General features: G+C 41.6%; 2 protein-coding genes across 2 annotated transcripts in view; one reads left to right on the plus strand and one right to left on the minus strand.

Annotated features, from left to right (window-relative positions):
- LOC110142410 (ATP-binding cassette sub-family C member 4-like) overlaps window positions 1-24,813 on the plus strand; it is a 176,119-nt gene that overhangs the window by 38,150 nt on the left and 113,156 nt on the right. Inside the window, 3 exon segments of the mRNA XM_070471513.1 lie at window positions 15,315-15,416; window positions 19,195-19,284; window positions 20,481-20,672. Coding sequence (XP_070327614.1) covers window positions 15,315-15,416; window positions 19,195-19,284; window positions 20,481-20,672 — 384 coding nt within the window.
- Window positions 1,389-3,089, minus strand: LOC139036240 (histone chaperone ASF1B). Its single transcript, XM_070471139.1, has one exon. It carries the CDS (start codon window positions 3,000-3,002, stop codon window positions 2,394-2,396), a length of 609 nt encoding a protein of 202 aa, XP_070327240.1. The 5' UTR covers window positions 3,003-3,089; the 3' UTR covers window positions 1,389-2,393.

Below are 24,813 nucleotides of genomic sequence, written 5' to 3' on the forward strand. Positions count from 1 at the left end.
TGTGAAGTCAAGTGGGCCTTAGGAAATATCATTATGAACAAAGCCAGTGGGGGTGATGGAGTTCCAGTTGAGCTATTTCAAATCGTAAAAGATGATACTGTGAAAGTGATGTGCTCAATATGTCAGCAAATTTGGAAAACTCAGCAGTGGCCATAGGATTGGAAAAGGTCAGTTTTCATTTCAATCCCAAAGAAAGAGAATCCCAAAGAATGCTCAAACTACCACACAATTGCACTCATCTCACACGTTAGTCAAGTAATGGTCAAAATTCTCCAAGCCAGGCTTCAGCAATATGTGAATCATGAAGTTCCAGATGTTCAAGCTGGTTTTATAAAAGGCAGAGGACCCAGAGATCAAACTCCCAACATTTGATGGATCATCAAAAAAGCAAGAGAGTTCCAGAAAAACATTTATTTCTGCTTTATTGACTATGCCAAAGCCTTCAACTGTGTGGATCACAATAAATTGTGGAAAATTCTTCAAGAGATGAGAATACCAGACCACCTGACCTGCCTCTTGAGAAGCCTGTATGCAGGTCAGGAAGCAATAGTTAGAACTGGACATGGAACAGCAGACTGGTTCCCAATAGGAAAAGGAGTACATCAAGGCTGTATATTGTCACTGTGCCTATTTAACTTATATGCAGACTACATCATGAGAAATGCTGGGCTGGATTAGGCACAAACTGGAATCAATATTGCTGGGTGAAATTTCAATAACCTCAGATGTGCAGATGACACCACCCTTATGGCAGAATGTGAAGAAGAACTAAAGAGCCTGTTGATGAACGTGAAAGAAGAGAGTGAAAAAGTTGGCTTAATGCTCAACATTTAGAAAACTAAGATCATGGCATCTGGTCCCATCACTTCATGGCAAATAGATGGGAAAACAGTGGAAACAGTGGCTGACTTTATTTATTTATGTTTTTCATTTATTTATATTAGTTGGAGGCTAATCACAATATTGTAGTGGCTTTTGCCACACATTGATATGAATCAACCATGGATTTACATGTGTTCCCCATCCTGAGCCCCCCCTCCCACCTCCCTCCCCATCCCACCCCTCTGGGTCATCCTAGTGCACCAGCCCTGAGTACTTGTCTCATGCATCAAACCTGGACTGGCGATCTGTTTCACAATTGATAATATACATGTTTCAATGCTATTCTCTCAGATCATCCCACCCTCGCCTTCTCCCACAGAGTCCAAATGTCTGTTCTATATATCTGTGTCTCTTTTTCTGTCCTGCATATAGGGTTATCGTTACCATCTTTCTAAATTCCATATATATGCATTAGTATACTGTATTGGTGTTTTTCCTTCTGGCTTACTTCACTCTGTATAATGGGTTCCAGTTTCATCCACCTCATTAGAACTGATTCAAATGTATTCTTTTTTTTTTTTTTTTTAGATGAAGTGCTTTTTATTTTCAGACCAACCAAACATTTACTATAAAAACCTTTAATACACAAACTGCAATCACAACAGCATCCACGTAGCAGCAAGGGAATAGGGGTGAGGGTGAGGAGCATGGCAGGGGAAAGAAGGTTTTCAGGGTCCCTACTGCTTCCCTGGTCTGTACTGTGGCCTGAGAACATGAGGTCTTGGCAGAGTGCAGATCAAGGCAGCCAGAAGCAGAGGGGTCCTGACACCAACACTGAGTGAGAAGAGCAGGCCCCTCCAATGTGCCATTGTCTCCAAGGGGCAGCCTCCAGGGAAAGCCAGATCCAGTTGGGAGGCAAGAGCAAGGTGGTTGTGACCAAAGGAGAGTCAACCATCTTAGCATCCCGCTGATCACCTTTTTGGGAACAGAGTTTTCCAGAGGGCTACTGAATTGAAAATGAAAAGACTTAAAAAATCATTCTGGCAAAAGGACAGAAATTGTGTCTGAGTCTGGGGACTCCAGGCAGCTGGGTGGATCTGCGCAGATGGTTGGGAAGGGAAATGAAGGCAGAGCCTTTGGCCCAACAGGGTCGGAGCCTTGCCAGGCATTGACCAGGAGAGCCTCAAGGCTGGCCAGGGAGGTCTGTGGGGAAAGTTTTGGGTCAGTGGCACTCCTGGGACGACGGTCGCACAACGGCCCGCAGGTGGAGTTTCTAGTGTGTGTAGAAGAGAGAAAGGACACTCTGAAAGAATTAAGAACTGAAGTACCAGGTTCTTTCAGGCCTGGGCAGTAGAGGGGAGATGATCCTCTGGGCCAAGGCTAGGAGAGACCAGAAGCCCCTTCCTTCCTGAGGGCCAAGTGTGACTGGCCTGGATATAGCTGATGGCCCCAAAGTCCTCCATATGGCCTTCCCGATGCTCTCTGGGAGGCCTGGCTGCCCGCTCCAGATGTGCCAGGAGAGACTGGCCGTGGTCCCAGCTGGGCCCAAGTAGGGCCTTGGAGTCCCACAGTTAGATGCAGTCCATGGAATTCTCAGGGAGGAGGCCTGGGATGCAGCCGGGGAGACCCAAGCCCTTGATGGGGGTGCAGCTGAGGGGGAGACTGCAGCCCAGGGCGGAGTCCTGGTTCTCTATGGCCTCCAGCCTGTCCATGTTGTTGTCCCAGTTGATGTGGAAGCGGGTCACCCGGGGGTTTGAGGCCAAGATGTTCCGCTGGAGCTGAGAGAAGTCTGGTTTCAGGGGCGGGTTCTCGCGCAGCTCGGGGCTGAGGTACTCATTGTTGACATAGTAGCCCACTCGGATGAACTCCTGTCCATGGTAGGTGCAGGTGATGAGGACCACGGTCACTCCCACGGCATCGGTCTCCGGGATGAGGGATGGGTTGGGGGCATCCGCCTGAAAGACGAACATGTGTCTCCCTGCCGGGACAGGGCCAACCAGTACTGAGTCCAGGATTTGATCAAACTCCTCGCTCTCGGCTGAGCCAACATAAATGATCTTCCACTCCAGGTCGTCTGCCAGGGCCTCATTGCACTCAAAGCTGATCTCGAACCGGAAAGGGCTGTGGAAAGGGCTCGGATTCTCCAGCACCGCCACGTTCAATACTGACACTTTAGCCATTGCCTCGTCGGGTCGCGGCTGAGACCAGAGCTGGGGCCGAGCTCGCGGCTGGGTCCTGTTGGGTCAGCGGAGAAGCTTAGCCCAAATCCCCTCCCGCCTCCTCTGACCGCGATCTGAAGTCCAAATGTATTCTTTTTAATGGCTGAGTAATATTCCATGGTGTATATGTACCACAGCTTTCTTATCCATTTGTCTTCTGGTGGGCATCTAGGTTGCTTCCATGTCCTAGCTATTATAAACAGTGCTGCAATGAACATTGGGGTACATATGTCTTTTTCAGTTCTGGTTTCCTCAGTGTGTATGCCCAGAAGTGGGATTGCTGGGTCATATGGCAGTTCTCTTTCCAGTTTTTAAAGGAATCTCCACACTATTCTCCATAGTGGCTGTACTTGTTTGTATTCCCACCAACAGTGTAAGAGGGTTCCCTTTTCTCCACACCCTCTCCAGCATTTATTGCTTATAGACTTGGGTAGTAGCCATTTTGACTGGCATGAAATGGTACCTCATTGTGGTTTTGATTTGCATCTCTCTGATAATGAGTGATGTTGAGCATCTTTTCATGTGTTTGTTAGCCATCTGTATGTCTTCTTTGGAGAAATGTCTGTTTAGTTCTTTGACCCATTTTTTGATTGGGTCATTTATTTTTCTGGAGTTGAGCTGGAGGAGTTGCTTGTATATTTTTGAGATTAATCCTTTGTCTGTTGCTTCATTTGTTATTATTCTCTCCCATTCTTAGGGCTGTCTTTTTACCTTTCTTATAGTTTCCTTCATTGTGTAAACGCTTTTAAGTTTAATTAGGTACCATTTATTTATTTTTGCTTTTATTTCCAATATTCTGGGAGGTAGGTCATAGAGGATCTTGTTGTGATTTATGTCAGAAAGTATTTTGCCTATGTTCTCCTCTAGGAGTTTTATAGTTTCTAGTCTTACATTTAGATCTTTAACCCATTTTGTGTTTATTTTTGTGTATGGTGTTATAAAGTATTCTAGTTTCATTCTTTTTTTATTTTATTTTTTATATTGTAGTGGTTTTTACAAGTGGTTGACCAGTTTTCCCAGCACCTCTTGTTAAAGAGGTTATCTTTTCTCCATTGTATATTCTTGCCTCTTTTCTCGAAGATAAGGTGTCCATCAGTTCAGTTCAGTTCAGTCACTCAGTCGTGTCCGACTCTGTGGATTTGTCTCTGGGATTTCTATTTTGTTCTATTGATCTATATTTCTGTCTTTGTGCCAGTACCATACTGTCTTGATGACTGTGGCTTTGTAGTAGAGCCTGAAGTCAGGCAGGTTGATTCCTCCAGTTCCATTCTTCTTTCTCAAGATTGCTTTGGTTATTCGAGGTTTTTTGCATTTCCATACAAATTGTGAAATTATTTGTTCTAGTTCTGTGAAAAATACCGTTGGTAGCTTGATAGGGATTGCATTGAATCTATAGATTGCTTTGGGTAGTATACTCATTTTTACAATATTGATTCTTCCAATCCATGAACACAGTATATTTCTCCATTGATTTGTGTCCTCTTTGATTTCTTTCATCACTGTTTTATAGTTTTCTTTTTTTTTTGTATGAGTAATACATTTTTATAATGCATAATTTTATAAATACATAATTATAATGTATGAGTAATACATTTGTTATAATTCTTTTTTTTTTTCTTCCATTTATTTTTATTTGTTGGAGGCTAATTACTTTACAACATTGCAGTGGTTTTTGTCATACATTGAAATGAATTAGCCATGGATTTACATGTATTCCCCATCCCGGTCCCCCCTCCCACCTCCCTCTCCACCCCATCCCTCTGGGTCTTCCCAGTGCACCAGGCCTGAGCACTTGTCTCATGCATCCAACCTGGGCTGGTGATCTGTTTCACCCTAGATATACATGTTTCGATGCTGTTCTCTTGAAACATCCCGCCCTCGCCTTCTCCCACAGAGTCCACAAGTCTGTTCTATGCATCTGAGTCTCTTTTTCTTTTTTTGCATATAAGGTTATCGTTACCATCTTTCTAAATTCCATATATATGTGTTAGTATACTGTAATGGTCTTTATCTTTCTGGCTTACTTCGCTCTGTATAATGGGTTCCAGTTTCACCCATCTCATTAGAACTGATTCAAATGAATTCTTTTTGATGGCTGAGTAATATTCCATGGTGTATATGTACCACAGCTTCCTCATCCATTCGTCTGCTGATGGGCATCTAGGTTGCTTCCATGTCCTGGCTATTATAAACAGTGCTGCGATGAACATTGGGGTGCATGTGTCTCTTTCAGATCTGGTTTCCTCGGTGTGTATGCCCAGGAGTGGGATTGCTGGGTCATATGGCAGATCTATTTCCAGCTTTTTAAGGAATCTCCACACTGTTTTCCATAGTGGCTGTACTAATTTGCATTCCCACCAACAGTGTAAGAGGGTTCCCTTTTTTCCACACCCTCTCCAGCATTTATTGCTTGTAGACTTTTGGATAGCAGCCATCCTGACTGGTGTATAATGGTACCTCATTGTGGTTTTGATTTGCATTTCTCTGATAATGAGTGATGTTGAGCATCTTTTCATGTGTTTTTTTGCCATCCGTATGTCTTCCTTGGAGAAATGTCTGTTGAGTTCTTTGGCCCATTTTTTGATTGGGTCATTTATTTTTCTGGAGTTGAGCTGGAGGAGTTGCTTGTATATTTTTGAGATTAATCCTTTGTCTGTTGTTTCATTTGCTATTATTTTCTCCCAATCTGAGGGCTTTCACCTTACTTATAGTATCCTTTGTTGTGCAAAAGCTTTTAAGTTTCATTAGGTCCCATTTGTTTATTTTTGCTTTTGTTTCTAAAATTCTGGGATGTGGGTCATAGAGGATCCTGCTGTGATTTATGTCGGAGAGTGTTTTGCCTATGTTCTCCTCTAGGAGTTTGATAGTTTCTGGTCTTACATTTAGATCTTTAATCCATTTTGAGTTTATTTTTGTGTATGGTGTTAGAAAGTGTTCTAGTTTCATTCTTTTACAGGTGGTTGACCAGTTTTCCCAGCACCACTTGTTAAAGAGGTTGTCTTTTTTCCATTGTATATCCTTGCCTCCTTTGTCGAAGATAAGGTGACCATAGGTTCGTGGATTTATCTCTGGGCTTTCTATTCTGTTCCATTGATCTATATTTCTGTCTTTGTGCCTGTACCATACTGTCTTGATGACTGTGGCTTTGTAGTAGAGCCTGAAGTCAGGCAGGTTGATTTCTCCAGTTCCATTCTTCTTTCTCAAGGTTACTTTGGCTATTCGAGGTTTTTTGCATTTCCATACAAATTGTGAAATTATTTGTTCTAGTTCTGTGAAAAATACCGTTGGTAGCTTGATAGGGATTGCATTGAATCTATAGATTGCTTTGGGTAGTATACTCATTTTCACAATATTGATTCTTCCAATCCATGAACACAGTATATTTCTCCATTGATTTGTGTCCTCTTTGATTTCTTTCATCAGTGTTTTATAGTTTTCTATGTATAGGTCTTTTGTTTCTTTAGGTAGATATATTCCTAAGTATTTTATTCTTTTCATTGCAATGGTGAATGGTATTGTTTCCTTAATTTCTCTTTTTGTTTTCTCATTGTTAGTGTATAGGAATGCAAGGAATTTCTGTGTGTTAATTTTATAGCTTGCAACTTTACTATATTCATTGATTAGCTCTAGTAATTTTCTGGTAGAGTCTTTAGGGTTTCCATGTAGAGGGTCATGTCATCTACAAGCAGTGAGAATTTTACTTCTTCTTTTTCTATATGGATTCCTTTTATTTCTTTTTCTGCTCTGATTGCTGTGGCCAAAACTTCCAAAACTATGTTGAATAGTAGTGGTGAGAGTGAGCACACTTGCCTTGTTCCTGACTTTAGGGGAAATGCTTTCAATTTTTCATCATTGAGGATAATGTTTGCTGTGGGTTTGTCATATATAGCTTTTATTATGTTGAGGTATGTTCCTTCTATTCCTGCTTTCTGGAGAGTTTTTATCATAAATGGATGTTGAATTTTGTCAAAGGCTTTTCCTGCGTCTATTGAGATAATCATATGGTTTTTATCTTTCAGTTTGTTAATGTGGTGTTGCTTTTATATTTTTTATTGATTTGTAGATATTAAAGAATCCTTGCATTCCTGGGATACAGCGCACTTAGTCATGATGTATGATCTTTTTAATATGTTGTTGGATTCTGTTTGCTAGAATTTTGTTAAGCATTTTTGCATCTATGTTCATCAGTGATATTGGCCTGTAGATTTCTTTTTTTGTGGCATCTTCGTCTGGTTTTGGTATTAGGGTGATGGTGGTCTCATAGAATGAGTTTGGAAGCTTACCTTCTTCTGCAATTTTCTGGAAGAGTTTGAGTGAAATAGGTGTTAGCTCTTCTCTAAATTTTTGGTAGAATTCAGCTCTGAAGCCATCTGGTCCCAGGCTTTTGTTTGCTGGAAGATTTCTGATTACAGTTTCGATTTACATGCTTGTGATAGGTCTGCTAAGATCTTTTATTTCTTCCTGGTTCAGTTTTGGAAAGTTATACTTTTCTAAGAATTTGTCCATTTCTTTCAAGGCATATAGCTGCAGATAGTAGTTTCTTATGATCCTTTGTATTTCTGTGTTGTCTGTTGTGATCTCTCCATTTTCATTTCTAATTTTGTTGATTTGATTCTTCTCCCTTTGTTTCTTGATGAGTCTGGCTAACGGTTTGTCAATTTTATTTATCTTCTCAAAATACCAGCTTTTAGCTTTGTTGATTTTTGCTATGGTCTCTTTTATTTCTTTTTACATTTATTTCTGCCCTAATTTTAAAGATTTCTTTCCTTCTACTAACCCTGAGGTTCTTCATTTCTTCCTTCTCTAGTTGCTTTAGTTGTAGAGTTAGGTTATTTATTTGACTTTTTTCTTGTTTCTTGAGGTAAGCCTGTATTGCTATGAACCTTCCGCTTAGCACTGCTTTTAGAGTGTCCCATATGTTTTGGGTTGTTTTGTTTTCATTTTCATTCATTTCTATGCATATTTTGATTTCTTTTCTTATTTCTTCTATGATTTGTTGGTTATTCAGAAGTATGTTATTTAGCCTCCATATGTTGGAATTTTTAATAGTTTTTTCTCTGTAATTGAGACCTAATCTAACTGCATTGTGGTCAGAAAAGATGACTGGAATGATTTCAATTTTTTTCGAATTTACCAACGCTAGATTTATGGCCCAGGATGTGATCTCTTCTGGAGAAGGTTCCGTGTGTACTTGAGAAAAAGGTGAAATTGATTGTTTTGGTGTGAAATGTCCCATAGATATCAATTAGGTCTAGCTGGTCCATTGTGTCATTTAAAGTTTGTGTTTCCTTGTTAATTTTCTGTTTAGTTGATCTATCCATAGGTGTGATTGGAGTATTAAAGTCTCCCACTATTATTGTGTTATTGTTAATTTCCCCTTTCATACTGAACTGAACTTAACTGAAAAGTGATTTTGGCTGGAGCCCAAAATATCAATATCTTTAGTAAATGTCCCTGTGTACCTGTAAATAGGCCACATTTGGGAAATATTGCCTTAGTTGTAGAAAAAAGCAAACAAAGCGAAAATGTACTTTAACAAATATAAAAAACAATAGGATTGGTAGGATCTTGCTAAGACTAAAATCGGTTGAGAAGAAAACCCTTTCTTGTTTTCTGCTACACTTTTGGGTTCAAATTTGAATTTATTCATCCAGTCACTTACTCCACAAAGTAACTGAATGTCTACCTGAAGCCTGGCAGAGGCTAGATGTGTGTGTACAATGGCAGGAGAGAATTCCTTCCTTCTTGGAATTTATGTCTCATCAAGTGCATGATTAATAAAGAATCAAATAGTGAAACTCATTGTGGATATGTGTTTGTGTGCCATTAGTCCTTGGAAACAAAGTTCTGAGGTGCCATGAGGTGCTTTGTCAAAGTCACTGGTGTAGATTTGAAAATGATGCCTCCTGGTAAGATTGAAGAAGTTACCCAGAGAATTCTGTTTTGGGCTGGGGGAGGTAGAAGGCTGATGCTTCTCACTTTCCTGGGGGTGTGATGCAACACAGGTTTTTAGTGCACAAGATGGGGATCTGTGCTTTTGAGGAACCAAGAATGTCTGAGGCTGCAGAGTAGAGAGCTGGAGGCCTGAGCAGTGGACTGTACTGGACTCTACAGTTGGCATCAAAGCTTTTATCATCTCAGAGGTCAGCCTGGCTGCAACCTGGGAATGGGGCAGGGAGTTGGGGTGAGGACCCTGAGCAGAGGCGGGGAGATGATGTGTCTGTATGTTAATGCCATATGTGGTCCAGGGATGAGATGATGTGGTTAGGTTTAGGGTGAAATAGAGAGACTTGGCCAGATTTGAGAGATACTCGGGGCACATCTTGAGTTGGGTATTGAGGGTGGGAAAGGTGGATCTCAGGCTGCTTCACATTTGGGGGCTATAAAATCACCTGGATTCACTCAAATAATGAATACTAGAGGAGAACCAAACTTGTAGAGGAGAGCATGAACTTGGTTTTGAATTCTGGGATGCTTAGAAATATCTAAATGTTTGCTGTAAGACCTACTTCACTGACTATCTTTGGCCCGATTCAGCTTCCTATCCTGTTCAGTTCAGTTCAGTTGCTTAGTTGTGTCTGACTCTTTGCAACTCCATGGACTGCAGCATGCTAGGCTTCCATGTCCATCACCAACTTTCTGAAGCTTCCTCAAACTCATGTTCATTGAGTTGGTGATACCATCCAACCATCTCATCCTCTGTCGTCTCTTTCTCCTCCTGCCTTTAATCTTTCCCAGCATCAGGGTCTTTTCAAATGAGTCAGTTCTTCACATCAGGTGGCCGAAGTATTGGAGTTTCAGCTTCGGTATCAGTCCTTCCAATGAATATTCAGGACTGATTTCCTTTAGGATTGACTGGTTGGTTCTCCTTGCAGTCCAAGGGTCCCTCAAGAGTCTTCTCCAACACCAAAGTTCAAAAGCATAATTTCTTCAGCACTCAGCTTTCTTTATAGTCCAACTCTCACATCCATACATGACTACTGGAAAAACCATAGCTTTGACTAGACGGACCTTTGTTGGCAAAGTAGTGTCTCTGCTCTTTAATATGCTATCTAGGTTCGTCATAGCTTTTCTTCCAAGGAGCAAGTGTCTTTTAATTTCGTGGCTGCAGTCACCATCTGCAGTGATTTTGGAGCCCAAGAAAATAAAGTCTGTCACTGTTTCCATTGTTTCCCCAAATATTTGCCATGACGTGATGGGACCAGATGCCATGATCTTAGTTTTCTGACTGTTGAATTTTAAGCCAACTTTTTTACTCTCCTCTTTCACTTTCTTCAAGAGGCTCTTTAGTTCTTATCCTGTTTTTCTGTTATTTTGTTCCTATCCTGTTATATAGTTCCTGTCCTTTTATTTAGTTCCTATGCTGTTATCTAACAGGTAATAGACGATGATTGGATGTTCATTTTCTTCCTCAACCTGCCTCTCACTTAGGTGGGTTAATGTCCAATTAGAAGGTGAAAAGGGCAGCAAGAGTGGAAGAAAAGTTCAGCTGAGTTTACTGACCAGGTGGTTAGAGCTGGGTAAGGTTTGACCGCAGATGGGCTGGAAGTGTGGTGGACATGAGGAGTTTAGAATACAGTGTGGGGTTGAGCTCTGCTGCCCCACTGTCCCCCGCAGCCTGGTACTCAGTAGACTGGATGGTCATCTCCTAGGATTTCTTCTCGGGTCATATCTGGGAGTCCTAGGAAGGAAACCCACCACCGCTGCCCAGCTTGGAGGGGGTGTGGTGGCCCATACCCACAGGCAGACCTACACGTGGTCTTCATAGTTTTGTGTCTTCTTGTTTATAAATGGTTTTCAATTTCCTTTTTTCATATAGAGAATATGAGGTTTTACTATGATTTTATAGGTCCAAGAAGTCCCTCTATTTTTTTTTTAATAAGAAAAGGGGTCTGAAGGCCTTGGAATTGAATGACTCCACTAGGATTGTAAATATCTTGTCTCTGAAGCACTGAAAGTCTTCAGTGATTTTACATGCCATAAAATGTGTCTTTGAGGTTATATTGTTCATAAAGCAGATTTTCCATTTCCAGCCACTGGGAACTCACACTTTTTGGCTATGGTTCTGATGTTGACACTTTCCTGCAGAACCTGTTCTGGATCTAAGAGAAATTTAATTTCAGCTTTTGCATTAGCCTGAGTCCTGGAGAAGAATCCAGCCAGCACTTCTGCACCTTCATGAGTTGGTCATGTGCTGAATGGAGTGTCATTTAACCCCTGGAAGACTGTGACTCTTTCCCTACTCAGACCTATTATTTGTGAACAACACTCAGCAGATTTAATTCCTTACTTAGGTCATGCTTGTTCTTTACTTTCTTCTTCTTTTTTTGAAAGTGGAAGATTTCTGTTTCACTGTGCACATACTTAACATTGTTTTTTTTGGTCTTAGTAACACATTTAAGCTAAAACTGGAATTTCTGTCCAGACAAAATGTATAACATGTATGTGTAACCTTTTGCTTGTTGCCATGTTAGCTCAGACTGTGTAAGGCTATAGTAGTCATGCAGTCAGTGTTTCTATTGATTTGAACCAGCCCTGCAGTCTGTTCCTTGCTTTACCCATGAGGGGTTGACTCTGTGCAAAGCTTGGTCTCAGTTGGAGTTGTGACTGTATGTGCATGAATGATGTAGTGTCTCCCCTCTGTGTGACTTACTATCTCTCTCGGGATTCAGAGGTAGGGAGGGCAGTGCCAGCCTGGATTGTCCTGAGTGGTTCCGTGGAGGGTTAGCATTTGAGGTTGACTCAGAGGATGGATGGGGTTAGTACTCAGGGCATTCAGGCAGAGTCCACCTGGGGAGTGTGGACTTAGGTGCTGATGGGTCTCTGGGTGTGTTAAGCATGATGGAAACTCAGAGGTGCTGTAAAGAGATCAGGAAGAAGTGGTGTTGGGATTGGTTTGGTGGTGCTGAGGAGGGCTGGAGAAGGAACTGGCAAAAGAAAAGTTATATTAATATTTTCAGTGGTTAATAGTGGGTGGAATTCTGAAATTATATTGTTTTGAGAGAAAAGCATTGGGAGAGGGATGAGCTGTGTCAGAACAGGTGAGAGCTGGTACCTGGCTGACTACAGAAGAGGTGATGTGGACAGAGAACTCAGGCTGTGGTGGTTGAGAGTCTGTAGAGGAGTCCTCAGACCACCATCCGTCCACCCTGTCTCCTGCTGGACTCAGGCTCAGGGCAGGTAGGAGGAGCCATGGCCAGTGTTACATTCTCAGTGAGCCTGGATGAGAGGAAGAGGGAACGAGTGGATGCCGTCTCCCACCAGCTGGTCTTTGAAAGAGATGCAGGGATCATGATGTCTTTCTTTTCCTGCACAGAAGCAAGTTTTCATGTTCGGTTTTTACCAGTTGTTCTTATTTTTATTATTTTATTTTATTTTTCATTTATGTTTATTAGTTGGAAGCTAATTATTTTACAATATTGTAGTGGTTTTTGCCAAACATTGACATTACTCAGCCATGGATTTACATGTGTTCCCCATCCTGAACCCCCCTCCCACCTCCCTCCCTATCCCATCCCTCTGGGTCATCCTAGTGTACCAGGCCTGAGCACTTGTCTCATACATCTAGTTATTCTTTTGCAGTAGACGATTGCAATCACATTTATGATTCGGGGGCATGATATTCTGGGTGTCAAGGACTTGAAGTGAGTTTATGATTTTTAGGGTAATAGGTTACTGTTTATGTGTTGTTTTCTTTCTCGCACATCCTCAAATGCTTATTTCAGTTTCCCCCTGTGTTGATTTGTACTCAGTATGCCTATGAGTCCTAGAATTGCCCATTTTAAAACTGCTTACACAAATAGTTTATTTTTTTCTCATGCAAGTGTCCTTATAAGGCTCTGTATGGGTTTCCTGGGGCTGCTGTAACCAAGTACCACAAACAGGTGCTTAAAACCTCAGAAATTGATTGTTTCTCAGTCCTGGAGCCTAGAAGTCTGAAGTCAAGGAGTCAGCAGGGTCACCATCCCTCTGAATCCTGCAAAAGGGAATCCTTCCTTGCCTCTGTTAGCTTAGGTTGTTGCAGGAAAACCTTGATCTTCCTTGGCTTGTAACTGCCATCACTCCAGCTTCTGTCTCCATCATCACACGGGCATTTTCTGCCAGTGTGTGTGTCTCTCTGGTTTTCTCTTCTTATAAGGACACTAATCATATTGGATTTGGGGCCTACCCTACTCCAGTGTGGTCTCACCTTAATTGATTACATCTGCAGCAACCCTGTTTTTAAGTCATATTTTGAGGTAATAGTTTAGGATTTCAGCAGGCTTTTATCTATTTATTTATTGCGGGAATCATCCTCCATGGTGTTAGGGACTCAGACTCTTTCTTTTTTTTTAAACAAAAATTTAATTTTATCTGTGCTGGGTCTTCATTGTTGCACAGATTTTCTCTAGCTGTGGCAAGCAAGCTTCTCATTGCGGTGACTTCTCTCATTGTGGAGCATGGGCTCTAGGTGCCCAGGCTTCAGTAGTTGTGGCACTTGGGCTCTAGAGCTCAGACTCAGTAGTTGTGGCACATGGGCTTAGTTGCTCTGTGGCGTGTAGAATCTCCTGGACCAGGGATCAAACTCGTGTCCCTTGCATTGGCAGGCAGATTCTTATGTACTGCATCATTAGGGAAGTTCCAGACTCTTCCTTGTTACTCCATTGTGTATGGCCTTGACCAAGCTGGCAGCCTCCAAAGCCCAGGCCATGGGGCGGAGGAAGGTTCTGGACATTGTCACTCTCCACTGACCTGGATTTAATCACGTGGCTTCTTCTATCTCTTGGGAGCCTGGAGAGTGAGGGCCTCCTTCCAGGCTGCCACTTGCAGCTAATATCTGGGGTTTGGGAAGAATGAGAGCAGATTTTGAGGACAACCAGCAGTCTCTGCCACACTTTCATGGTTCCTGGAGGAGGCGATGGCACTGGGGTTGTCTCAGTTGTTTACTCAATTTCTCTGCCAGAGTAGCTTTTCTTGTTGGGTTATGTCTAGCATTTGCAGGACAGGAGGGAGTTTTCCTGCATAACATTATGCTAGCTTTGTAGTGGTTCTCAGGAGTTGGTTTTAATCAGCTACATTCCACTGAGTAACTGCTAAGCAGTGTGAACAAAGCAAGAAGTGGGAGCTACAGTCATTCCTGTTGTAGGAGAGAGGGCAGTGATCAAGAAGAAGAGACAGTGATTGTGGAAAGATGCTTGTAAAATATTTTTAAGAGAAATTTAAGAGCATTTCATTTTAGAATAACAACTTAAGTGATAATTAATGGAAAACAGTGATACTGACTTAAAACACATTAGGAGAAAGGCAGAGTGTGTTTAAGTGTCTAGGGAAAGGTCATGATGCAAAACAGGCGTCGCCAGGGTTTTCGTTTGGCATCTCTGCCATTGGTCTTGTTGTCCCAGCCTGTCCTGTGCCCCTTGATGCCTGAAGGCCTGGGCAAGGCCTTCCTTGCTGTGTTACTAGTGGTATCACAGGGTGCCTGGCACCTGGTGGGGTTCAGCAAGTATTTGTGTAATACTTTCCTACCAATTTTCCTGTTTGTTGTTGGTAACTCAAAAGGTAAACAATGAAAATGTCCAGGTTCTAAATGTGTTGAAGTTTGGAGTCATATTTTCTCTTTAAGGAAGAACCAGTATACTTGTTAAGGAAGTCACTACTTTGCTCATGGCCAGGAACTGTTTATTATACACACACACACACAGACACACACATATATGTATGTATATATTTATATGGGGCTTCCCAGTTGGTACTAGTGGTAAATAACCTTATGTTTATATGGCTTCCTAGGTGGCGCAATGGTAAAGAATCCTCCTGCAATGCAGGAGTTGCAAGAGATGAAGGTTTGATCCCTAGGTTGGGAAGATCCCCTGGAGAGGGAAATGGCAATCCACTCCAGTATTCTTGTCCAGAAAATCCCATGCAGGTCTCAAAAGAGTCAGACTTGACTGAGCAATTAAACAACAGTGTTTATATATAAACATATATATATATATATATATGTGCTTTATATATAAATATGTTTATATATACACATGCATGTGTATATAAAACACTCTTTGCATACCATATATACTATATTATGTGATTATGTATACCATATGATATATATTATTCTATATAATATATATTATTTAGTATGTTCTAATATGAAACAGAACTAGTTTAAGTACAGCTGACAAAATGATATGTCAGCTGTATAAAATCTTTTATTATAAATTCCAGGAAAGCAATTATTTTTGTTTGTGCTTTGTTCTTATAGTTTAACAATCTGTGTTTCTCCTTTTTCTGTAGAACTTCCTATTACTTGATGAGATACCACAGCTCAACCTTCAGCTGCCATCAGATGGTGAAACAATAGTGTATATGAACGATTTCACTGCTTCTTGGCATAAGGTAACAAGTCCTCTACCCCAAGATCACGACTACTAATTGACAACTGAAGACATAGGTTTATGGGAGAATGATGAGGTTTTCTACATGGTGTAAACTGTGATTTGCTCATTTATTGAGAGTATGTTATAAAAATTCTCAAAATCAGGAATCAGGTTTGCAGCTAATAGAGATTACATGTAAAATCAGCTTAAGAAGTTTGACATGTTGCTCTTTATTTCATTTTCAAGAGAGCTTTCAAAGTATTAGCACATTTTGAATTTAAAGTACATGTGTTTATAATGTTAGAATTTAAAGAATTGGATGGACAAAATGCTGCAGTGTGGAATGGTTTAACTAATGAATAAAGTTGTTAAAGAGGCTTTGGGGAATCAGTGTACATTTTTTGCCTTCATCATCAGATCACTTTATTGTACATGCAGTGAGGTCATGATCTGGATCTTTGCTGTGGGGTAGAGTGGGGGCTCTCCCATCCTAAGCTTCTGGATGGTTCTGGCTACTTTCGTAGCAGCCAGGGGCAGGAAGGAAATAGCAGGTGGGCATAGTGAACCCCAGTGATTCTTAGTTGAAGGGTTGCAGTGTGTGGAAACTGACAGGGAGAACTGGTGATTTTCCAACACTTGGTTTATTTATGACTTTCTGACAAACCGAAAAAAGCAAGGGTCTGCTTTCAAAATTGCACATGCAATGCTGCCTCCTTTACCAATGATTGAAATGTTCCTGCCTCCCTGGTTCCCTGGTCCTCTGTGCTCATCCTCCTGTATCAGTGTGGATCAGTCAGGAAAACAGAACCTCACCACGGGAGAGGGAGTTCCATGCAGGGAATTAGTTACATAGATGATAAGAGTGGGTAAAAGCAGAAACAGCAAAATGGTGGTGGGTGAGACAACCCAGCAATTAGCAAAGGCAGGAAACTGTTCCCACCGAGAGCTGGGAGGACTCAGGAAGATGTCTCTACCAGAGGATCCACTGTCCAGAGCAGAGCTCAGGAGCCTGGCTGCTGTCAGAGTGGGGACCATAGAGTAAGTGTCTAGGCTCTGTAGACTCCTCCTGTCTTTCATGCCTGTGACTCTGTTTTGCCACCTGCATGGTGTTCACCAGCTTCTGATTTAAGTGCCTGCCATCTCCATCAATAACACAGTAGTATAGTATGTTCCCAAATATATAAAACCACATCCCTGTACCATTTGCACATGGAAACTCACAGAAGGTGCCTGACCTATCCTGAGAGTTTCTCATACCTTATTCCAGTAGATTTACCTCCTGTTTTGTATTTCTCATCGCAGTATTCTTGAAGCATTTATGGAAAGCACTAAAATTCCATTATAAATACCACTCCATGTGAATGCTAACACATATTTTTTAATGACCCATTACCAAATTTCTTTTGTACCAAATTATGCAGCATTTTAAAATGAGCTATTTTGTTTTTCTTTCAAGAACTTAATAACATGTTCTCAGACTTTTTTGCAACTTGCATTGTAAAACAGAACAGCCTATTACGTTGTCCTGGCCTTGCCTATGGAAGGACTGTGCCCCTTGCTGGGGTCATTAGTAATTATGGCTGTCAGGTTAGATCTTGGGTGAGAGATCCCTTGGACGGGGGACACAGACATTGGGGTTTTAAAGAGAAGCTGAATCTGAATGTAGCCCCTGCTGGGTTGGGAGGCAGGATATGGACATGAACTCTGTAACCTGTTCCACTAGACACCAGGTGGGCAGATGGGCAGGTGGGGGCAGGTCTCAGGGACCCAGGTCTCATTCATGAAATGATGGAACTTGGTCTCAATCTTGAAGCTGTAAAATAAATGGTCCTGTGGGAGCCTCCATTTCTTCATGGGGCAGGGGTTTTCAACTATGTCTGGTACAGAGTGAAGGCTCAGCTAATGATCCTTGTTGAGTCAGCATCCCCTGAGTTTGGATAACGGAGTTGACTGGACCCAGCACGTCGGCGCTGCTGCATACTGCCCTCTACTGGTCTCGGCAGAGTAGTGCCCGATCCTGAAGCCTGAACAGGGAGGGAACTCTGTGTCTGACCCTGGGAAACTGAGGGGTGGGGACAGGGAGCTGACGTTGGTATGTGACTCATTGTTTTCAGTCATAGCTGAGTGATAAGTAATAAAATAGGAACTCTATGCGGCAGAAAAGAAGTGGAGAAGGTTAAAAAATATTTCTTATGTTTTAACATCTAGCTTCTTCTTGGTAGATTTATACTTTCTTTAAAATCTGGGGCTAGTGTTTTTGACCATGCAAAATAATTGTCATTTTTTAGCATGTGAATGCTTTATAATTAGTTCATTTATTTCCAGAGAAAATTTTCATTTTGAGGAATATTCAGACTTTTAAATTCAGAGTCGTGTTTTTAGTCTTTGGGGCACTTTAGAGTCAAGTGTCACCACTCAGTTTTCTTTTTTTTAAAGCATTGGCAGCTATTGACAATTTTCTTAACACTTTGATATGTAAAACATACATGAAGCTGTCAGTCTCTCAGGAATGTGACTTGTTATTGCACAGTGATTGTCTGTCCTCCGCTGCCCTGGGTGGGGGCCCAGCGCGCATGTCTCCAGGGTTTTTGTTATTTTGTTCCTTTGGGCTTCCCTGGTGGCTCAGGCAGTAAATAAGCTGCCTGTTTTTCTTCAGTAGAAGTACTGTATTACCTCCACTGAGGCAAGACAGGTAATGCATATAAATACATAAAAAATTGAGGCTTTATCATTTTGATTCATCACATCATAATTAACTTATTCCTCATATTTTGTTGTTGGTGATGGTGGTGGTATTAAATTAGAGGTCTTGTTAAAAATTAGAGCTTGGACCATTATTAATAACACTTAATTTGCCAAGAATGACTATTACGTAAAATACCCCTTTGCTTCCTGAGCACTACTGAGGTTCATTCTTTATCAAATGAAAGTGGAGAGATTAGTGGAGATTTCAAATTATTTAATTACAGGGCCAGGCATGCCAGTAATTTATGCTGCCACCTTGTGGGGATTGATTGATGCTTTTGAACTGGGGTGCTGGAGAAGACTCTTGAGAGTCCCTTGGACAACAAAGAGATCAAACCTGTCCGTCTTAAAGAAAATCAGTCCTGAACATTCATTGGCAAGACTGATGCTGAAGCTGAAGCTCCAACATTTTGGCCACCTGATGTGAAGAACTGACTCATTGGAAAAAACCCTGATGTTGGGAAAAATTGAAGGCAGAAGAAGGGGATGACAAAGGATGAGCTAGTTGGATGGTGTCACCAACTCCATGGACATGAGTTTGAGTGTGCTCTGGGAGTTGGTGATGGACAGGGAAGCCTGCATGCTGCAGTCCATAGGGTTGCGAAGAGTTGGACACGATTGAGGGACTGAACTGAATTGAACTGTGGAGATTAATGAGACACTTAAAACCAAGGGTCATGATGAAAACGTATAAATGATTAAAAACCTCCCAAGCTGAATATTCTATTAACTGCATTATATTAATAAGCTTATGTGCATTATACAGTTTGCATTTCAGGCAGGTGCCTTGTCATTTCTACTACTAAAATTCTGTGGGTGTCTAGAGCTATGTCCTTATGGAAATCTGATAAAAGAATGATCCTTGTTAATCCCCAAAGAGATATGTATGATTGGATGAAAAGGCTTCTGGGACTTTCTATCTTAAAATAGGAAGGAGAAAAATGTGGATTACATTAGCCTATCAATGACTATTACGTAATTTTCTCTACCTTCTGAAGTAATATATGTTACTTTATTGAAATGGGCACATTTTTATAAACTTTAATTTGCAGGCATCAGAGACCCCAACCCTACAAGACCTTTTCTTTACTGCCAGACCCGGTGACCTGTTAGCTGTGGTTGGACCTGTGGGTGCAGGAAAGGTAAGTTGTGATGCCTTTTTTCAGCTTGATGCAACACCACTGCCCTTGTTAAATTCTCAGAGTTGATCCCAGAGCTGTGTGTTACACAGTTTGAATTGGGTGTACCTAGAATAGCGCTTCTCAACCTGTTCCATGGAATATTAGTTTTGCAAGAAGGTTTCATGGCCAAATAAACCTAGATAATCACAAACTGTGTTTTCTTTCTTGGTGCTTCACACTGCACAGTTGGGAACCATTGTCAGGAATTTGGACGTCTCAGTGAATGAAATTATTGATGTGACACCTGTTCAGGTTGGATGGAGAGAGTGGGGACTTCTTTTCATCACAGTAGCCCCTCTAGGAAGTCTGGAGATGGTGAAGGCTCTTCCAGGAAGCTCTGAGCATTTCCTCATGTGACTTGTTGTGATCCTTTCAGTGGACATGTAGTGAATATTCAGCCACATGCTGGAGCTAAAAACACAGATGTGAACGAGACCCCAACGTCTCTACCATCCAGAGGCAACCAGGTTCGAGGGCGAGACAGATACATAGGCAGTTTGTTTCAGCCCAGTGTGGTGAGCACTCTGATGGTGTAGACACAGATATGTCACTTCTGTGTGTTACAAGAGATTTGAAAGACATGTGCACTTGTCTTTCTTGTCCTGTGTTATGAAACAACAAAATACAGAAACCTAAATGTAAGATGTGTACATGAGAGGGTGCTAATTTCCTCTATGATGGACTTTTGCTCTTTAGACACAACTCATTTCAGAATTATTTTAAGTAATCTTCTTTGGATATATTCTTCATGCATAGCTTTTTAAGAATAAGTGTCAAGTGAAGGATACCTGGATGCAGGAACAACTGCACTAAACATCAGGTGCATGAAATACACATCCTGCTGGGCTGCTCTGCTAGTGAAAGATGTTAAACATTCTTAGTTTTTGCTGAGTGTAGTGCTTCATTTGGGGGCTCCTTTTGGGCAGAGGAGATTGTTATACTATTTTATTAATATTCCTTATCAACCATTCTTTTTCATTGACCAGTAGTGTTATTTTCAATTGTTTTTGTTCAAATTTCCAGGGCTGTACTTTATCCTGTTCTAAATGCAATGGTTCTATTGTGTATCAAGCACCAGGCTGGGGTCAGCTGTGCTATGGGATGTGTTCCATCCTGAGTGCACCCTGTTCACGTGTGTGTGTTGCTGTCTGTTTCAGTCGTCACTGTTACGCGCTGTGCTGGGGGAGCTGCCCCCGAGCCACGGGCAGGTCAGTGTGCACGGGAGGATTGCGTATGTTTCTCAGCAGCCCTGGGTGTTCTCAGGAACTGTGAGGAGTAACATTTTATTTGGGAAGAAATATGAAAAAGACCGATATGAAGAAGTAATAAAGGCTTGTGCTTTGGGAGAGGTGAGTAATGACTTTTGAGAAGTATGCACTAGAATTTCAAATGACAGACTTGGTTTAAACAATCAGTAAAGTTTGTTGAAAGTTCTTGTTTTTTTTTTTAAGTTTGAAAGGTCGTTCAATGTTGTTTAATGTTTACACTGGTCTTCTGAGTAAGTATGCAGGCACATATGCTACTCCTTCAATCCTGATGTCATAAAGAATTTTCAGAATGCCTTGTTGAGGAGGGAGTTGTTTCACTTTGTGAAGTTTCATTCACTTTTAACTTATTTTCGTAGTGGACAATTACAAAATTTCTAAAATTAGAGTGCATAGTGTAATGAACCCTCATGTACCCACTCCCCAGCTTCAACCAGGAGCAGCTGGTGGCCAGTCTTGCTGCATCTCCATCTCTGCCCTCTGCCAGCCCCACCCCCACCCCATTATTATTCTGGAGCAGATCCTAGACCTCAGATTAGTTCATCTGTAAAGATTTCGACTCAGCTGGTAAAGAGTCTGCCTGCAGTGTGGGAGACCTGGGTTCGATCCCTGGATTGGGAAGATCCCCTGGAGATGGGAACGGCTACCCACTACAGTATTCTAGCCTGGAGAATTCCATGGACTCTGTAGTCCAGGGGTCGCAAAGAATTGGACACAAGGGGATGACTTTCACTTTCACTTTCAAAGCTTCCCTGGTGGCTCAGACTGTAAAGACCCTGCCTGCAATTCAGGAGATGTGGGTTCGATTCCTGGGCTTGGAAGATCCCCTGGAGAAGGGAATGATTATCCACTCCAATATTCTTGCGTGGTGAGCTACAGTCCATTGGGCTGCAAAGAGTCAGACACCACTGAGTGACTGACATATGAACATTTGACTAGTTTTTCTCTAAGAGTTAGGAGAGCCTTTGGAAAAACCTATTATTTCATCTGAAAAATAACCCAAATTCCTAAATATTATCAACCTTCTAGTTTACCTGTTGCTAATCATCTCACTGAGAAGTCTCCGTTACCATTGGTTTGAGTCAGACGCCACATGAGGTCTGCCCACTGCACTTGGCTGGTACCTCCTCAGTCCCTTTCAGTCTCCAGGTTTTTCTTTCCACTAGGTTATGACTAGTATTTTTATTTAAAGAAAATAGAATGCTTTAGCATTTCTTCTTAATACTGTATTGTTTCACTGGGGGAGAGATTGTTTTCAGAAAAGACTCTGTGTTTCACAGAAAATGGCAAGGCGACACTCTGAAATTTAGATGAAATCAGTGAATGAATGCTGAAAACGAAATTACCTGATAAAACAATATAACCTGGCAAAAAAGAAAAATGTAAATACTGATAAATACTGTGTTACTCTCTTGGGTTATAAAAATCTAAACAATAGCATTAAAGGGCTTCTCCTCCCCAGGCCTATTCAGTGCAGTGTGTTCTTTTGTACTGTGAGGAAAAGATTGGGATGGTGTTTGAAAGGTAAGGTGTTAAAGGCTCCAAATCGCTTTGTGAAGCAATAGTAATTTTGCTTGAACAATGACTTGACCATCATAGATTGTATCAGATGAGTAGCATTTTGTGATGATGTGAGCAAAACAGAATTGCTTGTTTAATGCTCTTGTTTCTTTTTCCTGGGTTGTTGTCAATGGGAGATCGTTCTTTTGTGGAAATGATATTGTTACTGAGTCCACTCTTTTCATACTGTGGGCTCAGTAATAATATCATGTAGCACAAGCTAGAATCAAGATTCTTGGGAGAAATATCAATAACCTCAAATATGCAGATGATACCACCCTTATGGCAGAAAGTGAAGAGGAATTGAAGAGCCTCTTGATGAAGGTGAAAGAGGAGAGTAGAAAAGCTGGCTTAAAACTCAACATTCAAAAAACTAAGATCATGGCATCCAATCCCAACACTTCATGGCAAATAGATGGGGAAACAGTGGAAACAGTGACAGACTTTATTTTCTTGGACTCCATAATCTCTGCAGATGGTAACTGAAGCCATGAAATTAAAAATGCTTGCTCCTTGGAAGAAAAGCTATGACCAACCTAGACAGTGTATTAAAAAGCAGAGACATTACTTTGCCAAGAAAAGTCCATCTTGTAAAGGCTATGGTTTTTCCAGTAGTCACGTATGGATGTGAGAGTTGGACCATGAAGAAAGCTGAGTGCCGAGGAATTGATGCTTTTGAACTGTGGTGTTGGAGAAGACTCTTGAGAGTCCCTTGAACTGCAAGGAGATCCAACCAGTCCTAAATGAAAGCAGTCCTAAATATTCATTGGAAGGACTGATGCTGAAGCTGAAGCTTCAATACTGTGGCCATCTAATGCGAAGAACTGACTCATTGGGAAGACCCTGATACTGGGAAAGATTGAAGGCAAGAGGAGAAGGAAATAATTGAAGATGAGATGGTTGGATGGCATCACTGACTTGACGGACATGAGTTTGAGCAAGCTCTGGGAGTTGGTGATGGACAGCAAAACCTGGCATGCTGTAGTCCATGGGGTCTCAAAGAGTTGGACATGACTGATCAACTGAACTGAGTCCAAGCTCACTCTGCTCGCTGCACTGTAGGCCAATAAGTCTGAGATGAGGTGCTGAGACAAGGAAGGGACTTTATTTTGGAAGCCACTGACAGAGAAGATGGGAAGTTCAGTATCAGTTCAGTCACCCAATTGTGTCTGACTCTTTGACAGAACATGGTCCACTGGAGATGGGATTTGCAAGCGACTTCAGTATTCTTGCCTTGAGAACCCCATGAACAGTATGAAAAGGCAAAAAGATAGGACACTGAAAGATGAACTCCCCAGGTCAGTAGGTGCCCAGTATGCTACTGGAGATCAGTGGAGAAATAACTCCAGAAAGAATGAAGAGACAGAGCCAAAGCAAAAACAACACCCAACTGTGGATGTGACTGGGGATGGAAGTAAAGTCCAGTGCTGAAAAGAACCATACTGCATAGGAACTTGGAATGTTAGGTCCATGACTCAAGACAAATTGGAAGGGGTCAAACAGGAGATGGCAAGGGTGAAGATTGATGTAGGAATCAGTGAACTAAAATGGATGACTTTAACTCAGATGGCCATTGTATCTACTATTGTGGGCAAGAATCCCTTAGAAGAAATGGAGTAGCCATCATAGTCAACAAAAGAGTCCGAAATGCAATACTTGGATGCAATCTCAAAAACAACAGAATGATCTCTGTTCATTTCCAAGGCAAACCATTCAATATCACAGTAATCCAAGTCTATGTCCTGACCAGTAATGCTGAAGAAACTGAAGTTGAATGGTACTGTGAAGACCTACAAGACCTTTTAGAACTAACACCCAAAAAAGACATCCTTTTCATTATTCAGGGCTAGAATGCAAAAGTAGGAAGTCAAGAGACACCTGGAATAACAAGCAAATTTGGCCTTGGAGTATGGAATGAAGCAGGACAAAGGCTAACAGAGTTTTGCCAAGAGAACGCACTGGTCATAGCAAACACCCTCTTCCAACAACAAGAGAAGACTCTACACATGGACATCACCAGATGGTCAACACCAAAATCAGACTGATTATATTCTTTGCAGCCAAAGATGGAGAAGCTCTATACAGTCAGCAAAACAAGACTGGGAGCTGACTGTGGCTCAGACCATGAACTCCTTATTGCCAAATTCAGACTTAAATTGAGGAAAGGGAAAACGACTAGGCCATTCAGGTATGACCTAAATCAAATCCCTTATGATTATAGAGTGGAAGTGACAAATAGATTCAAGGGATTAGATCTGATAGAGTGCCTAAAGAACTATGGACAGAGGTTTGTGACAGGTTTGTACAGGAGACAGTGATCAAGACCATCCCAAGAAAAAGAAATGCAAAAAGGCAAAATGATTCTCTGAGGAGACCTTACAAATAGCTGAGATGGCAGGTTAGCACCTCAAAATAGCCAGCTTGTCAGGGGCAGATGCCAGGTTCTTCTGTGAATCAGAGACGGTTGGATGTGAGGAAACAAAGTAAAAATATCATTTAATTCTTGTTGAGTATCTTATAAAGCAACAAGCCACATGCTGGGAGATATGTTAGTTTCACTTCCTCACAACCCTTCACAGGTGGGCATGGTCAGGCTATCTTCTTGAGGCAGGCCATTATGCATGCCTGCAGTAACAAATGTGGCAAAATAAGGATTAAAGTCACA

The sequence above is a fragment of the Odocoileus virginianus genome, chromosome 8, assembly GCF_023699985.2.
Source record: "Odocoileus virginianus isolate 20LAN1187 ecotype Illinois chromosome 8, Ovbor_1.2, whole genome shotgun sequence".
Lineage (NCBI taxonomy): Eukaryota > Metazoa > Chordata > Mammalia > Artiodactyla > Cervidae > Odocoileus > Odocoileus virginianus.